Raw genomic sequence first — 21,362 nt, 5'->3', positions numbered from 1 at the left:
CACTGGCTCTCTGGGGCGAGCGGTGTCGAGTATCACTCAGAGCACGCACACCAGGGCCACAAGATGGTGCTGAGACAGGACGCACTGAAGAGCTGCTCTGACAACCGTGCCCAAGACGGGGGAGCGTCAGCCCCAGCTCAGCCACCAGAGGCCAAGTGACCGCAGGCCGGGTCTCTCCCGGGACCCCCTGCAGGAGACCAGACAACACAGCCCACTCCACAGGGGAGAGGGTAGTCCACAGAGACCCATGCGTCTGCAGAGTTCTCAATGCAGGGCCGCACCTACTTCACCTGTCACGTTACTTCCACAACACCCTCAGCGCCTTCTCTAGTCTTAGCTGTAGCCCTTTCAAACAGACACACAGGCAAAGAGCTAGGGAGCCTGGCGCAGCCTGTGCTCGGAGCCCCAAGCTCCTTGCCTAAAAGACAAAGGCTTAAGCCTCCAGGGCCAGGGTCCTAGGACCTGCCGCGGCTGGCACTCAGAATATTCTAGAGCCACAAGCGCAACCACCTTCATGGGAGTGATCTACAGACAGAGGTCGGACTGGACGTCAGACGCTGTTGGTGACACTGATACGCAACTGGCTCCTCAGAGCCCTGATCTGGAAGATTCCTTACCGCATCAGAGTACGCAGGTGCAGGCCTCGGAGGAAGCAACTCAGGCTGCACAGGGGGCGGCAGGGGGGCAAGCACAGGTGGCTGGAAGAGGCCAGGCACTGTGCTCGGAGTTGGTGCCGGGAGGTGAGGCAGAGAAGCTGGTGTGGGTGCAGGGATGGGAAGAGGCTGCTGGAGAGCAGGTGGGGGCACATCTGCCTCTGTACCACACGCCTCTCCTTTCCCCTCACCTGCAAGGGAAGAGGCAAGTGTGGGCAAACAGGACAACCCCTGGGCACCCACAGTGATCCTTACTGGCCACCCTCCCAAGCAATGTCACAGGGGACGGTATGTGCTTCACCTGTGGGAACCAAGCACTATGACATCAGGGAGCCATTCGGGCCACTCTTAAGAGGAGCAGAAGACATGAGCACTGAGCCATTACCCACCCAACCTACCCCTCACCCTTAAAACAAGACAGATGCTCCTGGCTCCCAAGAGGCTTCCTGAAGGGGCGACAGCTAGTTCCGTCACGTAACGCAGCTCCTCACCTGAGTCCAAGCCGGGTCTCTGAGTGCCTGTGGGCAGCTCCGCAGCCAGGCTCTCCCCAACGTACTTGTTCTGGGAGTTGAAACTGCACACGGGAGCGTGACGAGGGATGGGGGGCAATGGCCCTCCATTCACGATTTCCCCAACCGACACTGTCAGCTTCCTGGTAATAACCACCGACTTCCTGGCCTTGGATAACCCCTCTGGTTCCAGGAACGAGGACCGGTTCAGCTCAACACAGCTACCCAGACCACAAAGAACCCACAGAGAGGCGTTACACAGGTAAAAAGCCAACCTTTACCTTCTCAGTGCCCAGCAGAAACGCTGAAAGCCCTGTCCCCATCATTGGGTCACCCCACAGCCATGTGTAAATGAGGAGAGAGGCAGTAAAAGCTGATTTGGCAGCTGAGCCCACAGTACCCACAGCTGCCAGGCTGGACATTTCCTTGTGACACGGGCCTTGTGACTCCCGGCCTAGTTGTAGACAGCCACACGTAGAACGCCAGACACCTAGGTGCTCCTGTCTTATTCCAAAGCTGCCACGTTTCTTTGAGGACTGCAGAAAGCAGATAGGAAGGGGCTGGCAATAAGGAGTTAAGAGGAGGGAAGGGGTGGAGAAACCCCAATGGGCAATAAGATGTTGGCTGCATGTGCACGCACGTGAGTAAATGGTGCACGTTATGGTGCCATTTTCTGGGAGAGGGTCCACGAGTTTCACAAGGTTCTCAAGACACTGACTCCAAGCAGTGGAGGAGCCCCTGGCCTGGCCCACCGGTGCCTGTCTGGACCACCAGAGGTGGGTAGTGGTCAGTCAGGGGCCAGCACAAGTCATCTTCAAGAAACAGAAGAAGAAAAACCCTAACCTTTACCTGTAGGATCTTCAGTAATGCGTCAAAAACCCTGATTCTGGAGTTGCAAAGAAATGGGTCTGAACTCCAATCCACTGACGAGCAGCGTGTGACCTGAGGATGCTCCCCAGCCATTCTGAGCCTCGCTGATTTCACCTGCACCCCAGGGAGGCAGCATGTGGAATGTGCCCTCTGGGGCCTGGCATGTAGCTGGCACTTCCCAGACCCTCATCAGAATTAAAAACAAACAAAAAACCAAAACCAAAAACAAAGAGAGGCCACCTCTCTGCTCTTACCCATCAGAGACGGTGAGACCGTGGTAGTTCAGGAAGTCTGTGGCCTCCTCACAATCTCTGAAGAGCAGCATGCGCACCACGCCATCCAGGGGAAAGACGGTGGAGCGCTGCGTGCTCACGGTGTACGCTATGTTGAGCGCCCGGAGAGCGTCCTTGCGGATCTGAAGAGACAAGATGAATCACTACAGGGTCAAGGGGCCAGTTATCCCATAGCCACAGAATTGCCAGCATAGGGCACAGCGTCCTGCTCTAGTCCCTCTGGAAAGCAATCTGGCACTAAGGAGCCTAGGCTTAGCAATCAGCAGGGAATTTGCTCAGCAGAAGATAACCAGAAATGCAAGCGAAGCAATCAGTCTCAGACACAGGAAAAGTCAGGCCACGAAGGCTTTAATTAAAAGAAACCCTAGAAGACAGGGCACCATCAGTGGCTCAGTCGACTGAGCATGTGATTTCAGCTCTGGTCATGATCTCAGTTCATGAGTTCAAGACCCACATCGGGCTCTGTGAGCGCAAAGCCTGCTTCTGATCCTCTCCCCCCGCCCCTGCCCCTCCCCTACTTGTGTTCTCTCAAAAATAAATAAAACAAACAAAAACAAAAACAAAAAAAGAAACCCTAGAAAACAAATTGTCCATCAACAAACAGGTCATGTGGAAAGTCAACTATGCATCCACTTGACAAAAAGCTGTGTGGCAATAAAAATTACCACAGAGATGATGGAGTGAAACAGAAAAATGCATAAATGACACGAAATCTGTAACAAGTGCTTTAGAAAAACAAGAAAAAAAAGGGAAAGTGCTAACAAAAATTACATGTGTACGTGTGGCGCTAGGACTCTGGGTGACCCCTTGCTTCCCCTTGCAGCGCTCTTTAACCCTACCAGTATTTATCCAGTGTTTACTTTGCACCTGGCATGGTTACTGCTGAGCACACGACAATGCACAAAACAAAATCCCTGCCCCAATGACTGGCATGCCAGGGAGAGACCGACGGTGAACAAGATGAATCTGTGAAATACACAGCACATGTAATGGTGACAGTGCAACCAAGGAAAGAAGGCAGGGGAGAAGGGCAGGTGGGCAGGGTGGGCCCTGCTGAGATGGTGGCAACCAAGACAACACCAGAAGGTGCCATATGTCTCTGTAAGGAGAAAGAACAGCAGCAGGAACAGCAAGTGCAAAGGCCCTGTGGCAGGAGTGTGCTGGAGTTGAAGGGACTGGAAGAGTCACAGCAGGTGGAGGTGAACAAGGAAGAACCCTATGGGACCATGTCAAACACACTATTTCTCTAAAGAAAAAGCACTTAGATGTCTTTTTGCTCAAAGTTGTTAAAATGGGAACAAATGGCCAACATCCTAATGTTAAATAATCATTTCAAAGTATTAATTATCAGCTTTATTTGTTGAATGTACTGAGTTCCACAAGTAGCATGTTGTTTAAAATCTTTTCATTTGTTCCAGAATTTCGGTTCTGTTGGCAACTGTCAGACATGACAGTGAGCAGACTTGCACAAGACCGTTTGCCTGGACTAAGACCATGGGCTTAGTCACTGTTTATCACTGAACTTGATGTGTGACCAAAGAAAAATAACCTGGAGTCACAGAACCAGCTGGTCACATCCTGAGACACCCCCACCCCAAGCAGCCTCCTCCCCACCAAGCAGACCCCTCACAGCTGGGGGGCAGCACAGTGTGTCTGCTGTCAGGGCTGGGGCTGAAGACCTGACTTGAGGAATTTCTGGCATTCAAGCTCTGTGTGAAGCACCAGGTAAGAGACCAGTCTTCCCCAGGTTTGTAACCCCAAGGCACAGCACAGTACTCAACAAAGAACAGGCCCTCAAGATATTTATTGGGACGAATTTAGCATCATCACGTTCATTCCAAAAATAACACTTAAGATTTTTAAGTTAGGGATTTTGCATGTGCAAATTTTGATTTTCAGTTTCCGTGAATGATAATAATGCTGAACTCAAGTCATATATATATTTTTTTTTATTCAGAGAGGGAGCATGTGAGCAAGGGCATAGAGAGAGAGAGGGAGAGAGAGAAAAAGAGGAAATGATAGAATAAGAGAATCCCACAAGGGAGAGAGGGAAAGGGAGGAGGGGGGAAGTGGGACTCACCTGAAGCGGGGCTCGTGCTTACCCCATTCAGGATTTAAACTCATGAACCATGAGATCATGACCCGAGCCAAAGTCAGATGCTTAACCAACTGAGCCACCCAGGCGCCCTCAAGTCATATCACTCTAAAGAAATTTGTCTGATCTGAACCTAACAATAGTATATTCCACTGCACAGCCTTTTCTGTCAGTAGTCAATGGCGCCAACCCCTGTAAAACAAGGTACCCCAGTAACCCTCTCAGAGGGCTAGCGCGAGAGGGTTACACAAGAGTCAGCCCAGGACCTGCTGAAATGTTCTCAGAATAGAGAAACACTTAAATATCAAAAGTAACAATCTGCTTTCTTTCAATTCTTCAAGTACAGCTACGTTACTCACCTGATTAAAGTAACAATGTAAAAGACATGCGTTCAGATAAGAAGCCGATTGGACCAGTTTGAAAAATCTCACAAAATTATTACTGTTCAATGCAGCAAAAGCCTGAACAGCAAATTTCACCTCGGAGGAATTTCTAACAGCAGGATGGAACTGTTGTACTTCTCTGTCAATTAAAGGAGATAAAGAGATTAGAATTTTATTTTTAATTAGACAAAATTTCCATGAAAACCAGATGTGATTTAAAAAAACAAAGATTTCAACCATATGGAGAAAAAAGGACTTAATAGTGGGTGACACGTGCCACTCTGTTAGATTAGTAATTTCGAAGCTGCCACTCTTGGACTAGATTGGGAACAATGGTGTTCTCTAAAAATATGGTAAATAAACAAATTCACGTAATAAACAATTTAAGGATTATCAAAGAGTTACTTTAATGCCAAATGACTGCAAGCTGTTTTCACAATGATGATGTCTAAACAAAACCTAACTTTGCTATGTAAGTGAACAGCTGACTGAGCCACTCAAGAGAAGGCACCCGTCATCCATGAAAAGACCACACTTCTGTTTTCCATAACCAGTTTATCTCCGGGACTGAATTTTAAAACTAAAAATCAGTAACACATTTCGATATTGTTTAACAAGGTTCTTAGGGAAAACAGTAAGCTAAAAAACAGTTTCAGCATAAATAAGAGAGTCTCGGAAATAAAGGAGTCACTGGCTGTCACCAAGTCCGGTTGACCAACAACAGGGACAGAGACTCAGGGGATTCTGCTGTGTTTTCTCCTATAAATGTCCACCTGTGTAGCAGATCAGTATTTAAAGTTCATTCTTTCTTTCTTTCTTTTTTTTTTTTTTTTTCAACGTTTATTTATTTTTGGGACAGAGAGAGACAGCGCATGAACGGGGGAGGGGCAGAGAGAGAGGGAGACACAGAATCGGAAACAGGCTCCAGGCTCTGAGCCATCAGCCCAGAGCCTGACGCGGGGCTCGAACACACGGACCGCGAGATCGTGACCTGGCTGAAGTCGGACGCTTAACCGACTGCGCCACCCAGGCGCCCCTGGTTCATTCTTTCTTAATATCCCCCTACAAACATTCGTTTCACACAATTTTTTCCTCTCCTATCACTTAGTTCTTTGAGGAGGCGTGTGTGGACGCATGTAACAGGAAACATGCCTGGACACAGCAAACTGCTGACAGCTCTTGACAGGGCACCCTGGGCTTCCCTGTCCTCCCTCATTTGCCTCTTCTGTTCAGGCAGATTCCTTCCTCGTCTTCTCACTGACAAAGAGAAACTGTTCTCACAAAGGATCTGGGGCCTACTCTGACTGCCGCCGTCAGCACAGCCCTGTCCTGGGGCCCCCTGCGCCTCCGCTCAACAGAGCACACATCCCAGCCCAGGCTGCTTACTGTCAAGCCCACGCTCAACACCAGACAGACTCTGCACTGCCAGCTGCCATGAACCCTAACAGCTCTCTTCCTGTTTAAACCCTACTTTTCCAGACAACTTAGGTTAGTTTCTGACTTTGAAAATTTACCTTAGGATGTCCCCCTTATTGAGATTGAGCAGAACATTGTAGCCCTGGAACTCTGCTTCGCTGGCACAGAACACACCCTTGTTTCTTAGGTCCTGGTACATCTCCTTCAGACTCTGAAGGCACTTGGTCATGTTCTCATTGTTGATCTTGGCATCAAAAGAGGACATGGGCTCCTCACACATGAAGTGAGCACAGTGGATATGGAACCGAGTACACTTCTCAATCAGGGATACCGTCACAGGGTCACACAAGTGCTGCTGTGTGATGTCCTGGCCATGAACGAGAGGGAGTATTATACACGCACACACCTCATCCACACACCTTACGTACATACGTGTCTCCTATACACACAGATCTCATGCACCTATTTCCATGCAGAAAGAACCAAATGTGAGAAAAATTAGGATTACCTGAATTTCTCTCATCAATTTGAAACAAAGTGCATGAAGCACATTTTAAAAGGACTTTGTAATGATTTATTATGTTTTTAATGTTTATTTGAGAGAAAGAGAGTATGTGCGTGTGCATGAACAGGGGAGAACAGACACAGGGGGAGAGAGAGAATCCCAGGCAGGCTCCATGCTGTCGGCACATGGCCTGACGTGGGGCTCGAACCCACGAACTGTGAGATCATGACCTAAGCCGAAAATAAGAGTCAGATGCTCAACCAACTGACCCACCCAGACACCCCTGTAATAATTTAAAATACAGCATATTCTTTTACACACATGAGTAAAATGAGAACTCTCCCTTCAACTCTGGAATTCACATGCATTTTCTAGTTTCCTGATGGAAAGTGACTGATACCTTCCGAATGCCCCGTGTGCGGTTCCACACGAAGTCGTACCAGTCCCGCAGACTGCCCTCCTTCTGGTCCATGATCTGGGTCACCAAGTAGTCCATGGTCCTGCTGAGCACTGCCGAGGGCCGAAGCTCATGCGGCAGGGGCTCTTCCTGATCAGCAGAGGAGCGGCTGTACTCCTTTACGGCTGCTGCGTGATCCACCTGAGGACACAGAGTGGGAACAAACCTGTGTGTCAGGTGCTGGGCCAGCTTCCCCACAGCTGTGCCTTAAAATGAAGGCGAAAATCACCCACAAACTCATACAAGATCAAAACTACAGAATACAATATTCAAATGTAAAATTTCTGTTTGAAAGTAATGACCAAAATTCAAAAACAAATGAGAAACTTGTTTTTGGCAAATATGACAAGGAGTGAAGAAGCAGAAGGAATATAAGTGGGGGCACAGGCCTGGCTCAGTCGGTGGAGCAGGCAACTCTTGATCTCAAGGTTCTGAGTTCGAGCCCCACACTGGGTGTAGAGAATACTTAAAAATAAAATCTTAAAAAAAAAGTGGGGGGGGGGGGGGAATAGAAGTAGAGATACATGTGCATGGCCCCAAGGGCAGAGGTGTGACACGTTAAGGGACTCTGAAGCATTTTAACATAACTTAGCCACACTCAAACACCAAAGTAAGTCTACGTGGATTAGAAAGGAAATGGGAGACAGCAGCAGGGGGGCTCATGGGGGCTGCACAGCTGCACACAAAGGCCTGGAGCTGTCCCACCTGCAAAAGGAGGCTGAAGACACATGGCCAAAGGCAGAAGCCCAGATGTCCACAGACTGAGCCCCAGGCATCCACCTCAAGCTGCTATCATTGTCCCCTGGGGCAGGAGCCTCTGCTGTGATGCAGAGAGGATGATGAGAGCAAGCAACTCTCAATCGCACGGTTACAAGCTCAAGCCCCACACTGGATGCAGGGATTACTTAAAAATAAAATCTTGGGGCGCCTGGGTGGCGCAGTCGGTTCAGCGTCCGACTTCAGCCAGGTCACGATCTCGCGGTCCGTGAGTTCGAGCTCCGCGTCGGGCTCTGGGCTGATGGCTCAGAGCCCGGAGCCTGTTTCCGATTCTGTGTCTCCCTCTCTCTCTGCCCTTCCCCCGTTCATGCTCTGTCTCTCTCTGTCCCAAAAATAAATAAACGTTGAAAAAAAAAATTTTTTTTAAATAAAAAATAAAAATAAAATCTTAAAAAAAAAAACAAAAAAAAAAACAGCCAATAGAGGAGACACCTATAAGCAAAATTAACGAAGAGAAATTAACAAAAATTTAAATTTTTTTTAAAAATTGACAAAGGATTGGGGCGCCTGGGTGGTTCAGCCAGTTAAGTGTCCAACTTCAGCTCCGGTCATGACCTTGCAGTCTGCGAGTTCGAGCCCCACGTCGGGTTCTGTGCTGACAGCTCAGAGCCTGGAGCTGCTTCAGATTCTGTCTCCCTCTCTCTCTGCCCCTCCCCTGTTCACACTCTGTCTCTCAATAATAAATAAACGTTAAAAAAAAAATTGACAAAGGATCTAAAATGGTGATTTCTGAGAAACAGTTTGGGAACATGCATTGACATACATATGTTCAGGACCTTGAAAAAAGGTCATACCGTCTGATGTAGTAATTTAATTCTTAGGATCTATCAGAAGGAAATAACCTAAATACTTTAGATTCATTATACACAACATGCCCAGTAGAATCATTAATAAAATTTAAATATTAGAAACAGCCTATCTAGTGATTGCAAAATGGTAAGTTTTAACAGTTACATAAATCAATTAACAGGCTGTCATTTAAAACATGCTGAGTTACGCCTGGGTGGCTCCGTCAGCTGAGCATCTGACTCTTGATCTCAGATCAAATCATGATCCCAGGGTTGTGGGACAGATCCCCACACTGGGCTCTGCACTGACAGCACAAAGCCTACTCTCTTTCTCTCGCTGCCCTTTCCCCCATTCTCACGCACTCTCTAAAATAAAAATAAATAATGCTGAGTTTATCAAAACACTCACAATACAATTTTAAGTGAAAAATATTCACACAGAATTGCATCTAGAGGATAATCTCAAGCGTGTAAAACACATACATAGAAAAGGGTAGGAATACGGGGCGCCTGGGTGACTCAGTCGGCTAAGTGTTTGACTCTTGATTTCAGCTCAGGTTATAATCTTGAGGTTTGTGGGTTTAAGTGCAGCATCAGGCTCTGCGCTAACAGTATAGAGTCTGCTTGGGATTCTCTCCCCATCTCTCTCTCTCTCTCTCTCAAAATAAATAAATTTTTAAAAACAAAATTTTTTAAAAGGGGTAGTAATAAAATTGTGAAAAGAAAAAAGAAACAAAGAAATTTTTAATCTGTGAAGCAAATCTCCTATCTACATCTATAGAGAACCACGGGGTCCAGTCACCTCATATAGGATTGTTTAGTGTACACCTCACAATAAAAACAATTTAATATGAACGTTAAGAGCACATCCCCACTACCCTCTAAAAAGGGAAACACCCAAACCAAATATCAATATATACAAAAATCACAAAAAAGTCCCCCCCCCCCCCCCCCCCCCCCCCCCCCCCCCCCCCCCCCCCCCCCCCGTGTATCCCACCTCCACCCTGATGATTTAAATATGGACAACAGCCTAGAGAGCAACCCCAGGAGGACATGGGGCTCCACCTGATCAGTCCCTGGGACCACTTCAAACACGCTTAGCTGGCTCCGGGTCTCCCGCATGTACCGCTCCTTCTCAGGACACATATCTGGGCACGTTCCAACAAAAGTTCTTGCTTTGTCCAGGTCAGTTCTTTTTACCCGAGCTAAATGATGACAAATAAAAAATAAGAACGTATCACACAGTTACTAGGAACCCAGAGAAGTGTGTCTTTATGATGATAAAAAGAAAAAGGAAAAGAAAAAAAGAAAGGCAAACACTTCAAATTACAAAGTAAAAGAAATATGTTTTAAATGCTGGGCCTATGGAGTGCCTGGGTGGCTCAGTCGGTTAAGTGTCCAACTTCATTTCAGGTCATGATCTCACAGTTCGTGAGTTTGAGCCCTGCGTCGGGTTCTGTGTTAACAGCTCAGAACCTGGAGCCTGCTTTGGATTCTCTCTCCCCCTCTTTCTGCCCCTCCCTCATTCTCTCTCTCTCTCAAAATAAACATTTTATTTTTTTAATTTTTTTTTTTAACGTTTATTTATTTTTGAGACAGAGAGAGACAGAGCATGAAGGAGGGAGGTTCAGAGAGAGGGAGACACAGAATCGGAAGCAGGTTCCAGGCTCCGAGCTGTCAGCACAGAGCCCGACGCGGGGCTCGAACTCACAGACCGCGAGATCGTGACCTGAGGCGAAGTCAGCCGCTTAACCGACTGAGCCACCCAGGCACCCCAAAATAAACATTTTAAAATAAAGCAGAGTAAAAAGTAAAGTAAAATAAAATAAAATACATAAAAACACAATACAATACAGTAAATCAAATCAAATCAAATGCTGGGCCTAGAAAAAAGAAAGCATGGCCTATCACATCAGGCACCAGGGCATCCAGGCCCATGAAGACCCCTGAGGAGGCCTCATCCCCCCTGCAACAGCCACAGATTCTCACTGCACCCTACAGGCAGGGGGCACACGTGGCTGTTCATGGCTCTGGTAATGAATTCAAAGATAGTCATGCTGCAATATGTTTGTTAAAAAGATCAATTTGGGGGCGCCTGGGTGGCGCAGTCGGTTAAGCGTCCGACTTCAGCCAGGTCACGATCTCGCGGTCCATGAGTTCGAGCCCCGCGTCGGGCTCTGGGCTGATGACTCAGAGCCTGGAACCTGTTTCCGATTCTGTGTCTCCCTCTCTCTCTGCCCCTCCCCCATTCATGCTCTGTCTCTCTCTGTCCCAAAAATTAATAAACATTGAAAAAAAAAAAAAAGGGGGCGCCTGGGTGGCGCAGTCGGTTGGGCGTCCGACTTCAGCCAGGTCACGATCTCGCGGTCCGTGAGTTCGAGCCCCGCGTCAGGCTCTGGGTTGATGGCTCAGAGCCTGGAGCCTGTTTCCGATTCTGTGTCTCCCTCTCTCTCTGCCCCTCCCCCGTTCATGCTCTGTCTCTCTCTGTCCCAAAAATAAATAAACGTTGAAAAAAAAAAAAAAAAGAAAAAAAAAAAAAGATCAATTTGTTAACTGTAAATATTCAAAATACACTAGTACTCTAAAACTCAGTATTTCATCACTTTTTCCAGCATGTCTTTAACAGGATTCACCTAAGAGAATGTACCCCGGTCCTGAAGTGAATAAATTATTACCTTCCATACAATTTCTTACAAAAGTATCTTTTAAACGAAATGGAATGCAACAACTTCACAGCTCAAAACATACAGGTTCAGTCAGTTAAGCCCTGGACTTTGGCTCAGGTCATGATCTCACGGTTTGTGGGTCCAAGCCCCGCATCAGGCTCTGTGCTGACAGCTCAGAGCCTGGAACCTGCTTCAGATTCTGTGTCTCCCTCTCTCTCTCTGCCCCTTCTCGCCTCACACTCTCTCTCTCCCCCCTTCTCTCTCTCTAAAATAAATATTAAAAAAAAATTCTTTTTACATATACACATCTTATTTTTATTCTGAAAAATTTAAATACCTACTAATTCTATTTGGAATACAAAAATTCTGTTCCTGGGTTTCAACAACAAAAAATCACCATGTCAATGACATGATGCGTGACAGCAGCTTTTATTACCATGTTCAGGAGGCACTGTGATTATTCCACTTATTCACAGCTTCTAAAGAAAGGAAGATCCTACAGCTAAAACCTAATTTCAAAAAAATTTTGCAAAGAAAAACACAAATACTTTTTCATTTATGCTCGTTGCACATATATATTTTTTTTAAGTTTTCTTATTTTTTAGGGGAAGAACGAGCAGGAGAGAGATAAAGAGAGGAAAAAAAAGAGAATCCCAAGCAGGCCCAGCACCATCAGCACAGAGCCCAATGCGGGGCTTGAACTCACGAACCAGGAGATCATGACCTGAGCCAAAATCAAGAGTCAACTCAACTGAACAAGCCACCCAGGTGCCCCACACGTATTTTTGAAAAGTTAATAGAATACTTACTTTTTTTTTTTTTTTTAATTTTTTTTTTCAACGTTTATTTATTTTTGGGACAGAGAGAGACAGAGCATGAATGGGGGAGGGGCAGAGAAAGAGGGAGACACAGAATCCGAAACAGGCTCCAGGCTCTGAGCCATCAGCCCAGAGCCCGACGCGGGGCTCGAACTCACGGACCGCGAGATCGTGACCTGGCTGAAGTCGGACGCTTAACCGACTGCGCCACCCAGGCGCCCCGAATACTTACTTTTTAAATAGCTAATATATATACACAGATCACACTCCAAAGGTATTAAAACGTCCTACATAAAATCCCCCCCACTTTCCTTCTGAGTCAACATGAACAGATCCTTTCACATCTGCACGACTATTTTATGCACACGTATGCAAGCACACTCACATGCGTATGGACACACACACACACTTCCTACCCTTATTTATACACAAATGGTAGCACACTACATACTTACCACATTATGTTTTTATCAGTTCACAATAAATCTTCATATTTTTCCATAAACAAAGCCTAATCTTCCTCCAGGCTGTTTAGAATCCTGCTATGTGGACAATCGATTCCCAATCTTTGACATCACAAACAACCTATGTGTGAATCTCACACACAAACATATGTGTGGTACTGTCCATGGGACAGATTCCTGCACACAAGCTGCTGGGTCAAAGGCACAGGCTTTCCTAAGGCTAAAAGATACTGCCAACTCTCCCTCCTCCACAAGAGTGCAGCCATCCCCAGCCTGCCCAAGGACACAGCATCAGGGTACAATATGGAGATGCCACTCTGGGAGGTGCATTGCTGTGGGAGGGCGTGGGCACCTTTCCCTATGTTTAAGAGCCAACTGGTGACACAGCTGACCCTTGAACCACACGGGTGTGAACTGCACGGGTCCACTTACATCTACAATACTATAAATGTACTTTCTCTTCCTGAGGATTTTTTTAATGTTTTTCTTTAGCTTACTTTACTATTAGAATGCAGTACATAAAACACATAACACACTAAGCACGTACTAATCGACTGTTTTTGTTATCAGTAAGGCTTCCAGTCAACAGTAGCCTATAGGCAGGTAAGCATTTGGGGAGTCAAAACTCATATGTGGATTTTCCAACTACAAGGGAGACCACACCCCTGACCTTGTGTTGGTCAAGGGTCGGGTACACTTTCTTTTCTGTAACTTTTCTGACCACCTACTCATTTCTCTATTGAGTTAGTCTTTTTTTTTTTTTTTTTGAGAGAGAGAGAGAAAAAAAAAGAGAGGGCGCCTGGGTGGCTCAGCTGGCTGAGCGTCTGACTTCAGCTCAGGTCATGATCTCATGGTTCATGGGTTCAGGCTCCACATTGGGCTTTGTGCTGACAGTGCAGAGCCTGCTTGGCTGCTTGTCTCCCTCTCTCTCTGTCCCGCTCCTGCTCATGTTCTCGCTCTCAAAAATAAATGATTAAAAAAAAAAAAAAAGCACATGCGAGTGGGCATGAGCATGGGAGGGGCAGAGAGTGTGTGTGTGAGAGAGAGAGAGAGAGAGAGAGAGAGAATCCCAAGCAGGCTCCACACTGTCATCACAGAGCCTGACGTGGGGTTCGAAACCACAAACTATGAGATCATGACCTGAGCTGAAATCAAGAGTTGGATGCCTAACCAACTAGGCCACCCAGGCGCCCCCCAAGGGCTAGTCTTTTTCACACTGATTTCCACAGTTCTTTCTGTATCAGAGAAATCAGCCCTTTATGATATGAGTTACAGATTTTTCCCCTGGGTTGACATTTCTTAGTTTTATTTGTGGGGATTTCTGTCAAACAAAACATTTTGATTTTTGTTTAATATGTGCTTTCTAAATGTCTAAAAACTGCCCTTTAAAATGTTTAATTTTAAAAAATGGTTTATAGATTTTCTCCCAAATAAAATTCAAGGGGCGCCTGGGTGGTTCAGCTGGTTAAGCGTCCAACTTCGGCTCAGGTCATGATCTCACGGTTCGTGGGTTCGAGCCCACATCAGGTTCTGTGCTGACAGCTCTGGGCCTGGAGCATGCTTTGGATTCTGTGCCTCCCTCTCTCTCTGTCCCTCTACTCCCACACTGTCTCTATCTCTCAAAAGGGAATAAATGTTAAAAATAAATAAATAAATAAAGACACATCTGCATTACATCTACATCTATGCTCACCTTCTTGGGAAACTAGTAAACAGCAAAGTTACATGCAGCGCATCGGAGGCCTAAGGCTCAATGTCAGTGAGCCTCCACAGACAGCAGTCACTCCCTCCTCACAGCTCCCAGAATGACCTTATCATGACCTTAGCGAGGTCTCTGAACCTCTGCTGAGATGCACCCACAATACCTTGTCGCATGATCCTGTCCCTCTGGTCAAGCAAGCGGTACTTCTCCTCAGATGTCTCAGCCACGGTGCCTATCAGGGTGCTAAGAGATGACACACATGGCCCAAGACCCTCGGAGCCCTCAGAGCCCGAATCAAAAGGGTCTCCCTCAAACTGATGGGTCTTTAGAAGACTTGGCTTCTTCACTGGAGAGCTACAAAGAAAGTAACACATTAAGGGTCTTGTATCCATCAAGCATTTCTGTCATTTCCGCTTCCAGATGCTTTCCTTGTTCAAGATTTTCTGCTCCTCCAAAACTGAAACTAAAATCACTAACAGGAGACGATGATGATCCTAATGAGGAGTGTAAAGGTGTTATTATTTTTCACTGTGATTTTCAAATTTTGAAACATTCCATACTTTCTAAAAATGAGAGGAGCCCATTTAAACATGTGAAATGAACTTCTGCATATTTCTATCTCAAAAAAATGAAATTCAGCCTGGGGGGAAAAACCACTTTTACACCATGAAGAAATCGTGTGTCTACATGTTTTCTTTTTTTTTTTTTTTTTTCAAAGTTTATTTATTTTTGGGACAGAGAGAGACAGAGCATGAACGGGGGAGGGGCAGAGAGAGAGGGAGACACAGAATCGGAAACAGGCTCCAGGCTCTGAGCCATCAGCCCAGAGCCTGACGCGGGGCTCGAACTCCCAGACCGCGAGATCGTGACCTGGCTGAAGTCGGACGCTTAACCGACTGCGCCACCCAGGCGCCCCGTCTACATGTTTTCATACATAACTTCATTCCCGCAGAAGGATGTACTAAAAAGACATGAGCACTGCTTCCCAGCTTCCCCATTTTCTACCTGGCTTTCAACACTCTGGGAACTCGAATGTTGAAGATGTGACTGGCTGAGGGAGAAGAGAAAAATCAAAAGCAAATCAGCAACTAAAATGCTAACTGTAAAATGAAAGTAAGGAAATGATACGCTGACCAAAATACACCAAGGACTAAAGAGCAGCAGCCCGCTCTGTGGAAGGAAGAGAGGATCATGCGGAAAGGGGGCTGGGGAGGGAGGCTTTGCGAACGGATATCCACTGAAGCCGTGTGAGGCACACACCATGTCCCCACTCTGGCCTGAGGGCTGTACACTTGTACAGTTCCCCAGCTATAATGTGGCCAAAAGGAAGACCGCCTCACCATGATAAGCTAGACCTACAGAAGGTCATACAGGAAATTGCTAGAAGCAGCTACTAGGAAAACTTGGTTATTACAGCCAATTAGACCTCTCAAGGGAACAAGTTGCTTCTTATATACTGAGTACAACAGCATGGGGCATGGAACTGAGTGGGACGAGCCCAGTGGCCGTCTCCCCCTTGCCCTCTCGCCATGTCCTACTCTCCCTCTCCCAGGCCCCCATTCCCCATGAAACCCTCCTCAAGGGTCAGCGTATCACCCACTTCCCAGCCATGCTCTGGCATGACTGCCATCAAGGGCACGGAAGTCAAGGAACCCACACGCCATCGTGTCCAACAGTCCTCAGAAAGAACCAGCCGCACCTTTTACTCAGGAGGCTGACAGCTGCAGCCCTCCCCACAGGCTTGCTAAGAGGGGAGTGCTGAAAGGATGCGTCCTCCGGGCCCTGGCCAGTTTCACCGTCACCTGGCTTCTTCTCCTTCAGGGAAAAGGGCTTCTTATTGGGACCTGAGGACACAAGAGCACAGAGTTTATGAACCACAAGTCTGACACTGGATTTTACTTGTGTTTGAAAAAGTAATACTCTCCTAATTGTTACGGGAGATTCCAAAGCAGCCCACAGAAACACTCTGAGACACAGGATCCATGGACAGCCAGCCCCGCCCTGGTGCTGGGGAAAGCTCAGTGGGCAGTCCATGCAGAGCACTGGAACCCGCACCGGGAGTAACCGGGAACTCACTCAGTTTCTTCTTGTGCCAAAAGACAGCCATGTCCTTATGCAGACTTTTCCCCTTCTTCCTAGCCAGGGCTGCAGATGCCTAGGGAAACAGTCCACACCACAACGTATGAGGACGTCAGACCAAAGGAAATGAAATTAAAACTTCAAATGCAGTAGCAGAATTTGTACAGTTTTGTACAGAGCGAAGCCTCCATCCACTACGTGTTCTGACCATGCAGTCTGCCTCCAGTCACAGCAGCCACGGTCCTCACCTCTCTTACCTGTCTCACAGGCATGGATTTGCTCCTCTCCTTTTTGAAAGTAATGACTTTACTGTGATAGAACCCACAGATTAGCCTTGTTGGCATCTGGTGAGGTGACTCTCACCATCTGATTACACATACAGTAATACAGTGAATACATACGGTATTGGAAAGATTGCCAAGTCACACTTAAAGACAAAAAAAAGAGAATGACACACGTGGGACACATTTTATCACAAAATCAAGTACGTTTTAGTATACCCATAGACAAACCCATGAAAAGGTCTAGAAAAATGCACATCATACTAGGTAACCGTGCTTGCTCCCAGGTAACAGCAGAGATGAGGGTAATCAGGAGACCTCAGCATTGTATGTATCAATGAACTACTTCCTACAACAATGCATTTACACACCTATTTCATAAATATTTTTTTAGGGTTCAGCTAGAAAAGTACATCTCAACAGTCAAATACCTTCAAAAACAAAACAAAAACGAGGCACATGACCCAGCACTTCTACTTTAAGTGTATACCCAAGAGAATGATAGGAAATATTTGCACACCTGTTCACAGAAGCATTATTCACAATAGCCAAAAAGCAGAAACCGCCTCTGTCCATCGACAGATTAATAAAGAAAAATACATCTACACAATGGAATTATTATTCATCCATAAAAGGAATAAAGTACAACCACACAAACACTGAAAACGTGATGCTGACCAAAATAAGCAGGACAAATACTGTGATTCCACATAAATGTAATTTCTAGAATAGGCAAATTTAGAGAGAGAGAAAGTAGATTAAAGGTCACCAAGGGCTTGGGGAAGGAAGAAATGGGAAAATACTACTTAGCGGTTAGGGTTACCGTTTGGGATGATGACAAAGTTCTAGAAATAGATAATGGTGATGGTGGTACAACACTCTGAATGTAATTAATGCCACTGAATTGAAAGAAAAAAAGAAAGAAAGAAAGGAACAAACAGCAAAAACTCTAAAGCTATGGAAGTATTTTGGCACAGAACTTCTACTCTCAGGAATTTAAACAGAGGATGTAAACCAATCAGAAATACATGTACAAAATGTCCACAAATAGAAAATTAACCAGGTAAGTAAACAGGACAGAATGCCATACAGCACTTAACAATTCTCTTCTAATTAGGCTATTTATTGATTTCAGAAAATACTAAAGATTACAACCTGAAAACATAAGCAAACAGTATATGCAGCATGATCCTGTTTGTGTAAAAACAACGTGACTATGTGTTTACAATGATATTAACTAAAATATAGTTCATTTCAAATATTCATATTCATTTGGTTTTTCCCCTACATCATCACTTAAAAGAAGTATGAAAACATGCTTTCCACTTTACAAACTCTAAAGTACTTTTTCCCCACAAGAAAATTCAGAAATAAAAACATAACGCAACATAGTGTGAACAATCCCTGTATGCATACACCCTACAACTAATGCGTCATGCATATGTGTGCTTATATACATATTTAAAGTCAAGGTATAAACCAGATAAGTAATGTCAGTTATCCTGGAGGATAGGATTACATGGGGATTTTTTCTGTATTGTTGGAATGTTTACAGTGATTATGTACTATGACCAAATAAAAGAAAATCAGAAACAAATAAGAAAACTCAATTTTGAAAAAATGCTATGTGATTATAGAGCCAAGTTGAGAATAAGATATCTGAGTGCTTGCCCATTCTAGCAAGTAAGCGATAGATTAAAATATAAGTTTTAATGGGGCACCTGGGTGGCTCAGTCGGTTAAGCATCCAACTTCAGCTCAGGTCATGATCTCACAGTTCGTGGGTTCGAGCCCCAGATCGGGCTCCTGACAGCTTGGAGCCTGGAACCTGCCTTGGATTCTGTGTCTCCCTCTCTCTCTGCCCCCCAACCGCTGCTCACACTGAACATTAAAAAAAGTTAAAACATAAATAAAAAATAGGTTTTAAAGTGACAAAGGTCACTCGAACTTTTTCTCACTCACGTTAAATTTGTTGGAAATACTCACATGATCAAAAAAATATACCACGGCAAGCTTTTTGCTGCGCCTGGTATAGATGCGCTGCACTTTAGCAATTTTACCAAAGTGTTTCTCCAAAATGGTTCTGTCGTTGAGATAGTCAGGGATGTTCTTGCACTGGATAGCTGTGATTTCAGCAGGAGACAAGCCTCCAAGACTGTCTGTGCTCTCGCTTCTTTTACTTTGACGCCCAGGTGTTCCTCTTAGAGAATCTAGGGATAAGAGAACGGGCACAAAAACGTAGCAGATGTCACATCTCAAATAGGAAGCACCAACTATGTAAGAGCAAAGTAAATGTTTATAGATACAAGACATTTTCTTCCTATGTTAGAATTCCTAATGTTTACAGGAAACTTACCAGAAACATTAAACTAAGACTCAGGGAAATTTACCAAGAACAAGCCAGCAGCATTTACTGGATGGCACACATTTTTAGAGCTCACCTTCTTTTTTATCTCTACTTTCAGTTTCCTCCTCCTTCACACCTGGGAGCCGGGAAAGTGCTGAGGAAGACTGACTCCCTCCTGGGATGGCCACGGGGTCATTTTCCGCAGACTCAGTACAACCAACTTCCTTTTTAGATTCCTTGTTGCCAAGACGACCTACTTCTTTATTGCTTTTGAAGACATCCTGTATCGTTCGACCAAACAAGGTGCCTCCCCGGGGTCGATTCAGGCGGACAGGTCGTTTATCTGGAGGATGATCTCCCCTCGACAGAGCGTCCACATCTTCTGCTCCATCATGGCCATGCCTCCTTGGGGAGCGATCCTGGTCCTCCTTCCTTTTCAGTCCTTTCATGAGGCTGGGAAGTGGCTCCATTTGGGATATACCTTCTTCACATCCTTGTCTGACCCCGGTTTTGCTAACCGGGTAGGGTTCTCCCAAAGACCCTGAAGATATGGGGAAGCTAGTGAAGCTACTATTAGAACTTCCAAATAGTGATTTAGGGCCTCTCTTCTCTTCCTCTACATTTTGGTTTGACAAAGCAGAGGCAAAGGCAGATGATGAATTATTACTGTTAACTGGTTTTGAAAAGGTGAAATTTGAATTGCTAGCTGTACTTGTCACCTGAGGAAAAGAAAATGGTGCCAGTCCCCCAGGCCCGCTACTAATGGGGTGAGAAAATGTGAAAAATCCAGAAGTAATTTGACTCTGAGTTTTCTCAGGCTCAGATTCAGCCCCCAATATTGGTCTGAACACTGAATTTTCCAGAGGTTTAAAGTTAAATTCTGTTTTCCCAAAACCAGAGCTTGTTATTTCTCCAGTTTCTGGTCCAAATGTAGAAGTACTTGGGAAAGTCCCAAAGTTGGATGATTTAAAACGAAATCCTGGGTTTCCAGGCACACATGAACTTGAAGGCCCAGAGGCAGCTCCAAAGGCTGGAGTGTGTTCAAGTCCTGAAAACAGTCCAACATTTGAGGTCTGGGAAAATCCTAATGTTTGTGCTGAAGAAGAATGACTTACTCCCGAAGATGTTGGAAAGCTGGATACCTGTGAAAATCCTGACGTTTTCCCAGATAACGTATTGCTTTGTCCGAAAGGCGAGGGCTGACCAAATCGAAATGGCGGCTTAGCCTGAAATGTTCCTATGGAACTACTGGAAGATGCTGGAAAAACCCCAGGCTGCTGCCCACTGAAAGGATTGGTTGGGTTCATCTTCTGATCCAAGGTAGTGAATACTATGTGTACACAAGTTGTTCTCTTCTTTAAACAGTCTGTTCAACTAGGAAGCCACCCTCACCTTCACAATAAGCTGGAAGACAAAAACTGAGATCATCACAGCTATGTCCTGCTGGAAGACTAAGAAGACGATTCTTAATCACATGTCACACTCTAAGAATAATGGAAAACTGGGCAAATCAAAGGGTTAGGTATTATTTTCTGAGAGCCAGTGGGGGGTTTGTGGGGAGGGCTGGAGTAGAGGGTGGAGAAATAAATTACTTCGTTACTAGAGATTGAAGCGTGATGCTTCAGACTAAGGAAAAATTCAAATCATTTTCTGAATTGGTAAGTTCACGAAAAAACTCAAATGACAACAAGAAAATGAATGTAGTCACACTTTTAAAGAGAGGAGTTTCTCCAAACTTATTCCAATCTCCATAGCCAGAAAGCTACAGTGTAACGCTGTCAAGAACATTAGTGTTGCAGTGTTTTCTAATTTTCTCCCAGCAACCAGAACACTAAATGTTCTTCCCAGATGTAGAAATAAATTGTGTTGCCATACCTGCGATGACCCAGAAACCGGCTCAAGGGACGAGTGCCCCGCAGAGAGGCCGCCCCCAGACCCGAGAAGGGCCGGGAACCGATGCCGCGCAACCAGAAAAGTCCCGCCCCCGGCCCTCGGCGGCCGCCCGCGCCCCAGGCCCGCTCGGAGGACTACAGGGGCGCGGTGGCGGGGCGGGGAGATGGCGCAGGGGAAGGAAGCGGCCTCCACCCACGTCGGGCCCCGCGCCGCGCTCACCATCCGGCTCAGGGACTCGGAGACCCGCCGCCTGCCGCCGCCCCGGGGCCCCTCGGCGCCCGGCTGGAGGCGCAGACACGGATCGCAGCCGCCGGAGCCAGGCCTTCGCTGCGTGCTGCGGAAAGAAAACGCAACGGACCAACTTCCG

General features: G+C 46.1%; 1 protein-coding gene across 8 annotated transcripts in view; it reads right to left on the bottom strand.

Moving 5' to 3' along the window:
- Window positions 1-21,327, bottom strand: part of LOC123610440 (minichromosome maintenance complex component 3 associated protein) — a 57,177-nt gene extending 35,850 nt beyond the window's left edge. For 5 of the 8 annotated variants that reach the window (XM_045501064.1, XM_045501061.1, XM_045501065.1 and 2 more), the window contains exons 1-13: window positions 20,978-21,091; window positions 19,197-20,506; window positions 18,742-18,965; window positions 16,473-16,551; window positions 16,096-16,240; window positions 14,560-14,750; window positions 9,812-9,951; window positions 7,125-7,322; window positions 6,318-6,586; window positions 4,780-4,942; window positions 2,287-2,447; window positions 1,145-1,383; window positions 618-844 (exon numbers count right to left, since the gene is read on the bottom strand). In XM_045501064.1, the coding sequence (XP_045357020.1) occupies window positions 618-844; window positions 1,145-1,383; window positions 2,287-2,447; window positions 4,780-4,942; window positions 6,318-6,586; window positions 7,125-7,322; window positions 9,812-9,951; window positions 14,560-14,750; window positions 16,096-16,240; window positions 16,473-16,551; window positions 18,742-18,965; window positions 19,197-20,409 (3,249 nt within the window). In that variant the 5' untranslated portion in view covers window positions 20,410-20,506; window positions 20,978-21,091. Of the gene's footprint in view, window positions 1-617; window positions 845-1,144; window positions 1,384-2,286; window positions 2,448-4,779; window positions 4,943-6,317; window positions 6,587-7,124; window positions 7,323-9,811; window positions 9,952-14,559; window positions 14,751-16,095; window positions 16,241-16,472; window positions 16,552-18,741; window positions 18,966-19,196; window positions 20,507-20,977; window positions 21,092-21,214 lie in introns of those variants that run through there. The other 3 variants (XM_045501062.1, XM_045501068.1, XM_045501067.1) reach the window with 1 other exon arrangement.
- Between the last annotated feature and the right edge of the window lie 35 nt (window positions 21,328-21,362).

This window comes from Leopardus geoffroyi, chromosome C2 (assembly GCF_018350155.1).
Source record: "Leopardus geoffroyi isolate Oge1 chromosome C2, O.geoffroyi_Oge1_pat1.0, whole genome shotgun sequence".
Taxonomy (NCBI): Eukaryota; Metazoa; Chordata; class Mammalia; order Carnivora; family Felidae; genus Leopardus; species Leopardus geoffroyi.
The sequence above is the reverse complement of the archived record's forward strand: the minus strand, read 5'-3'. Positions and strand labels throughout refer to the sequence as shown.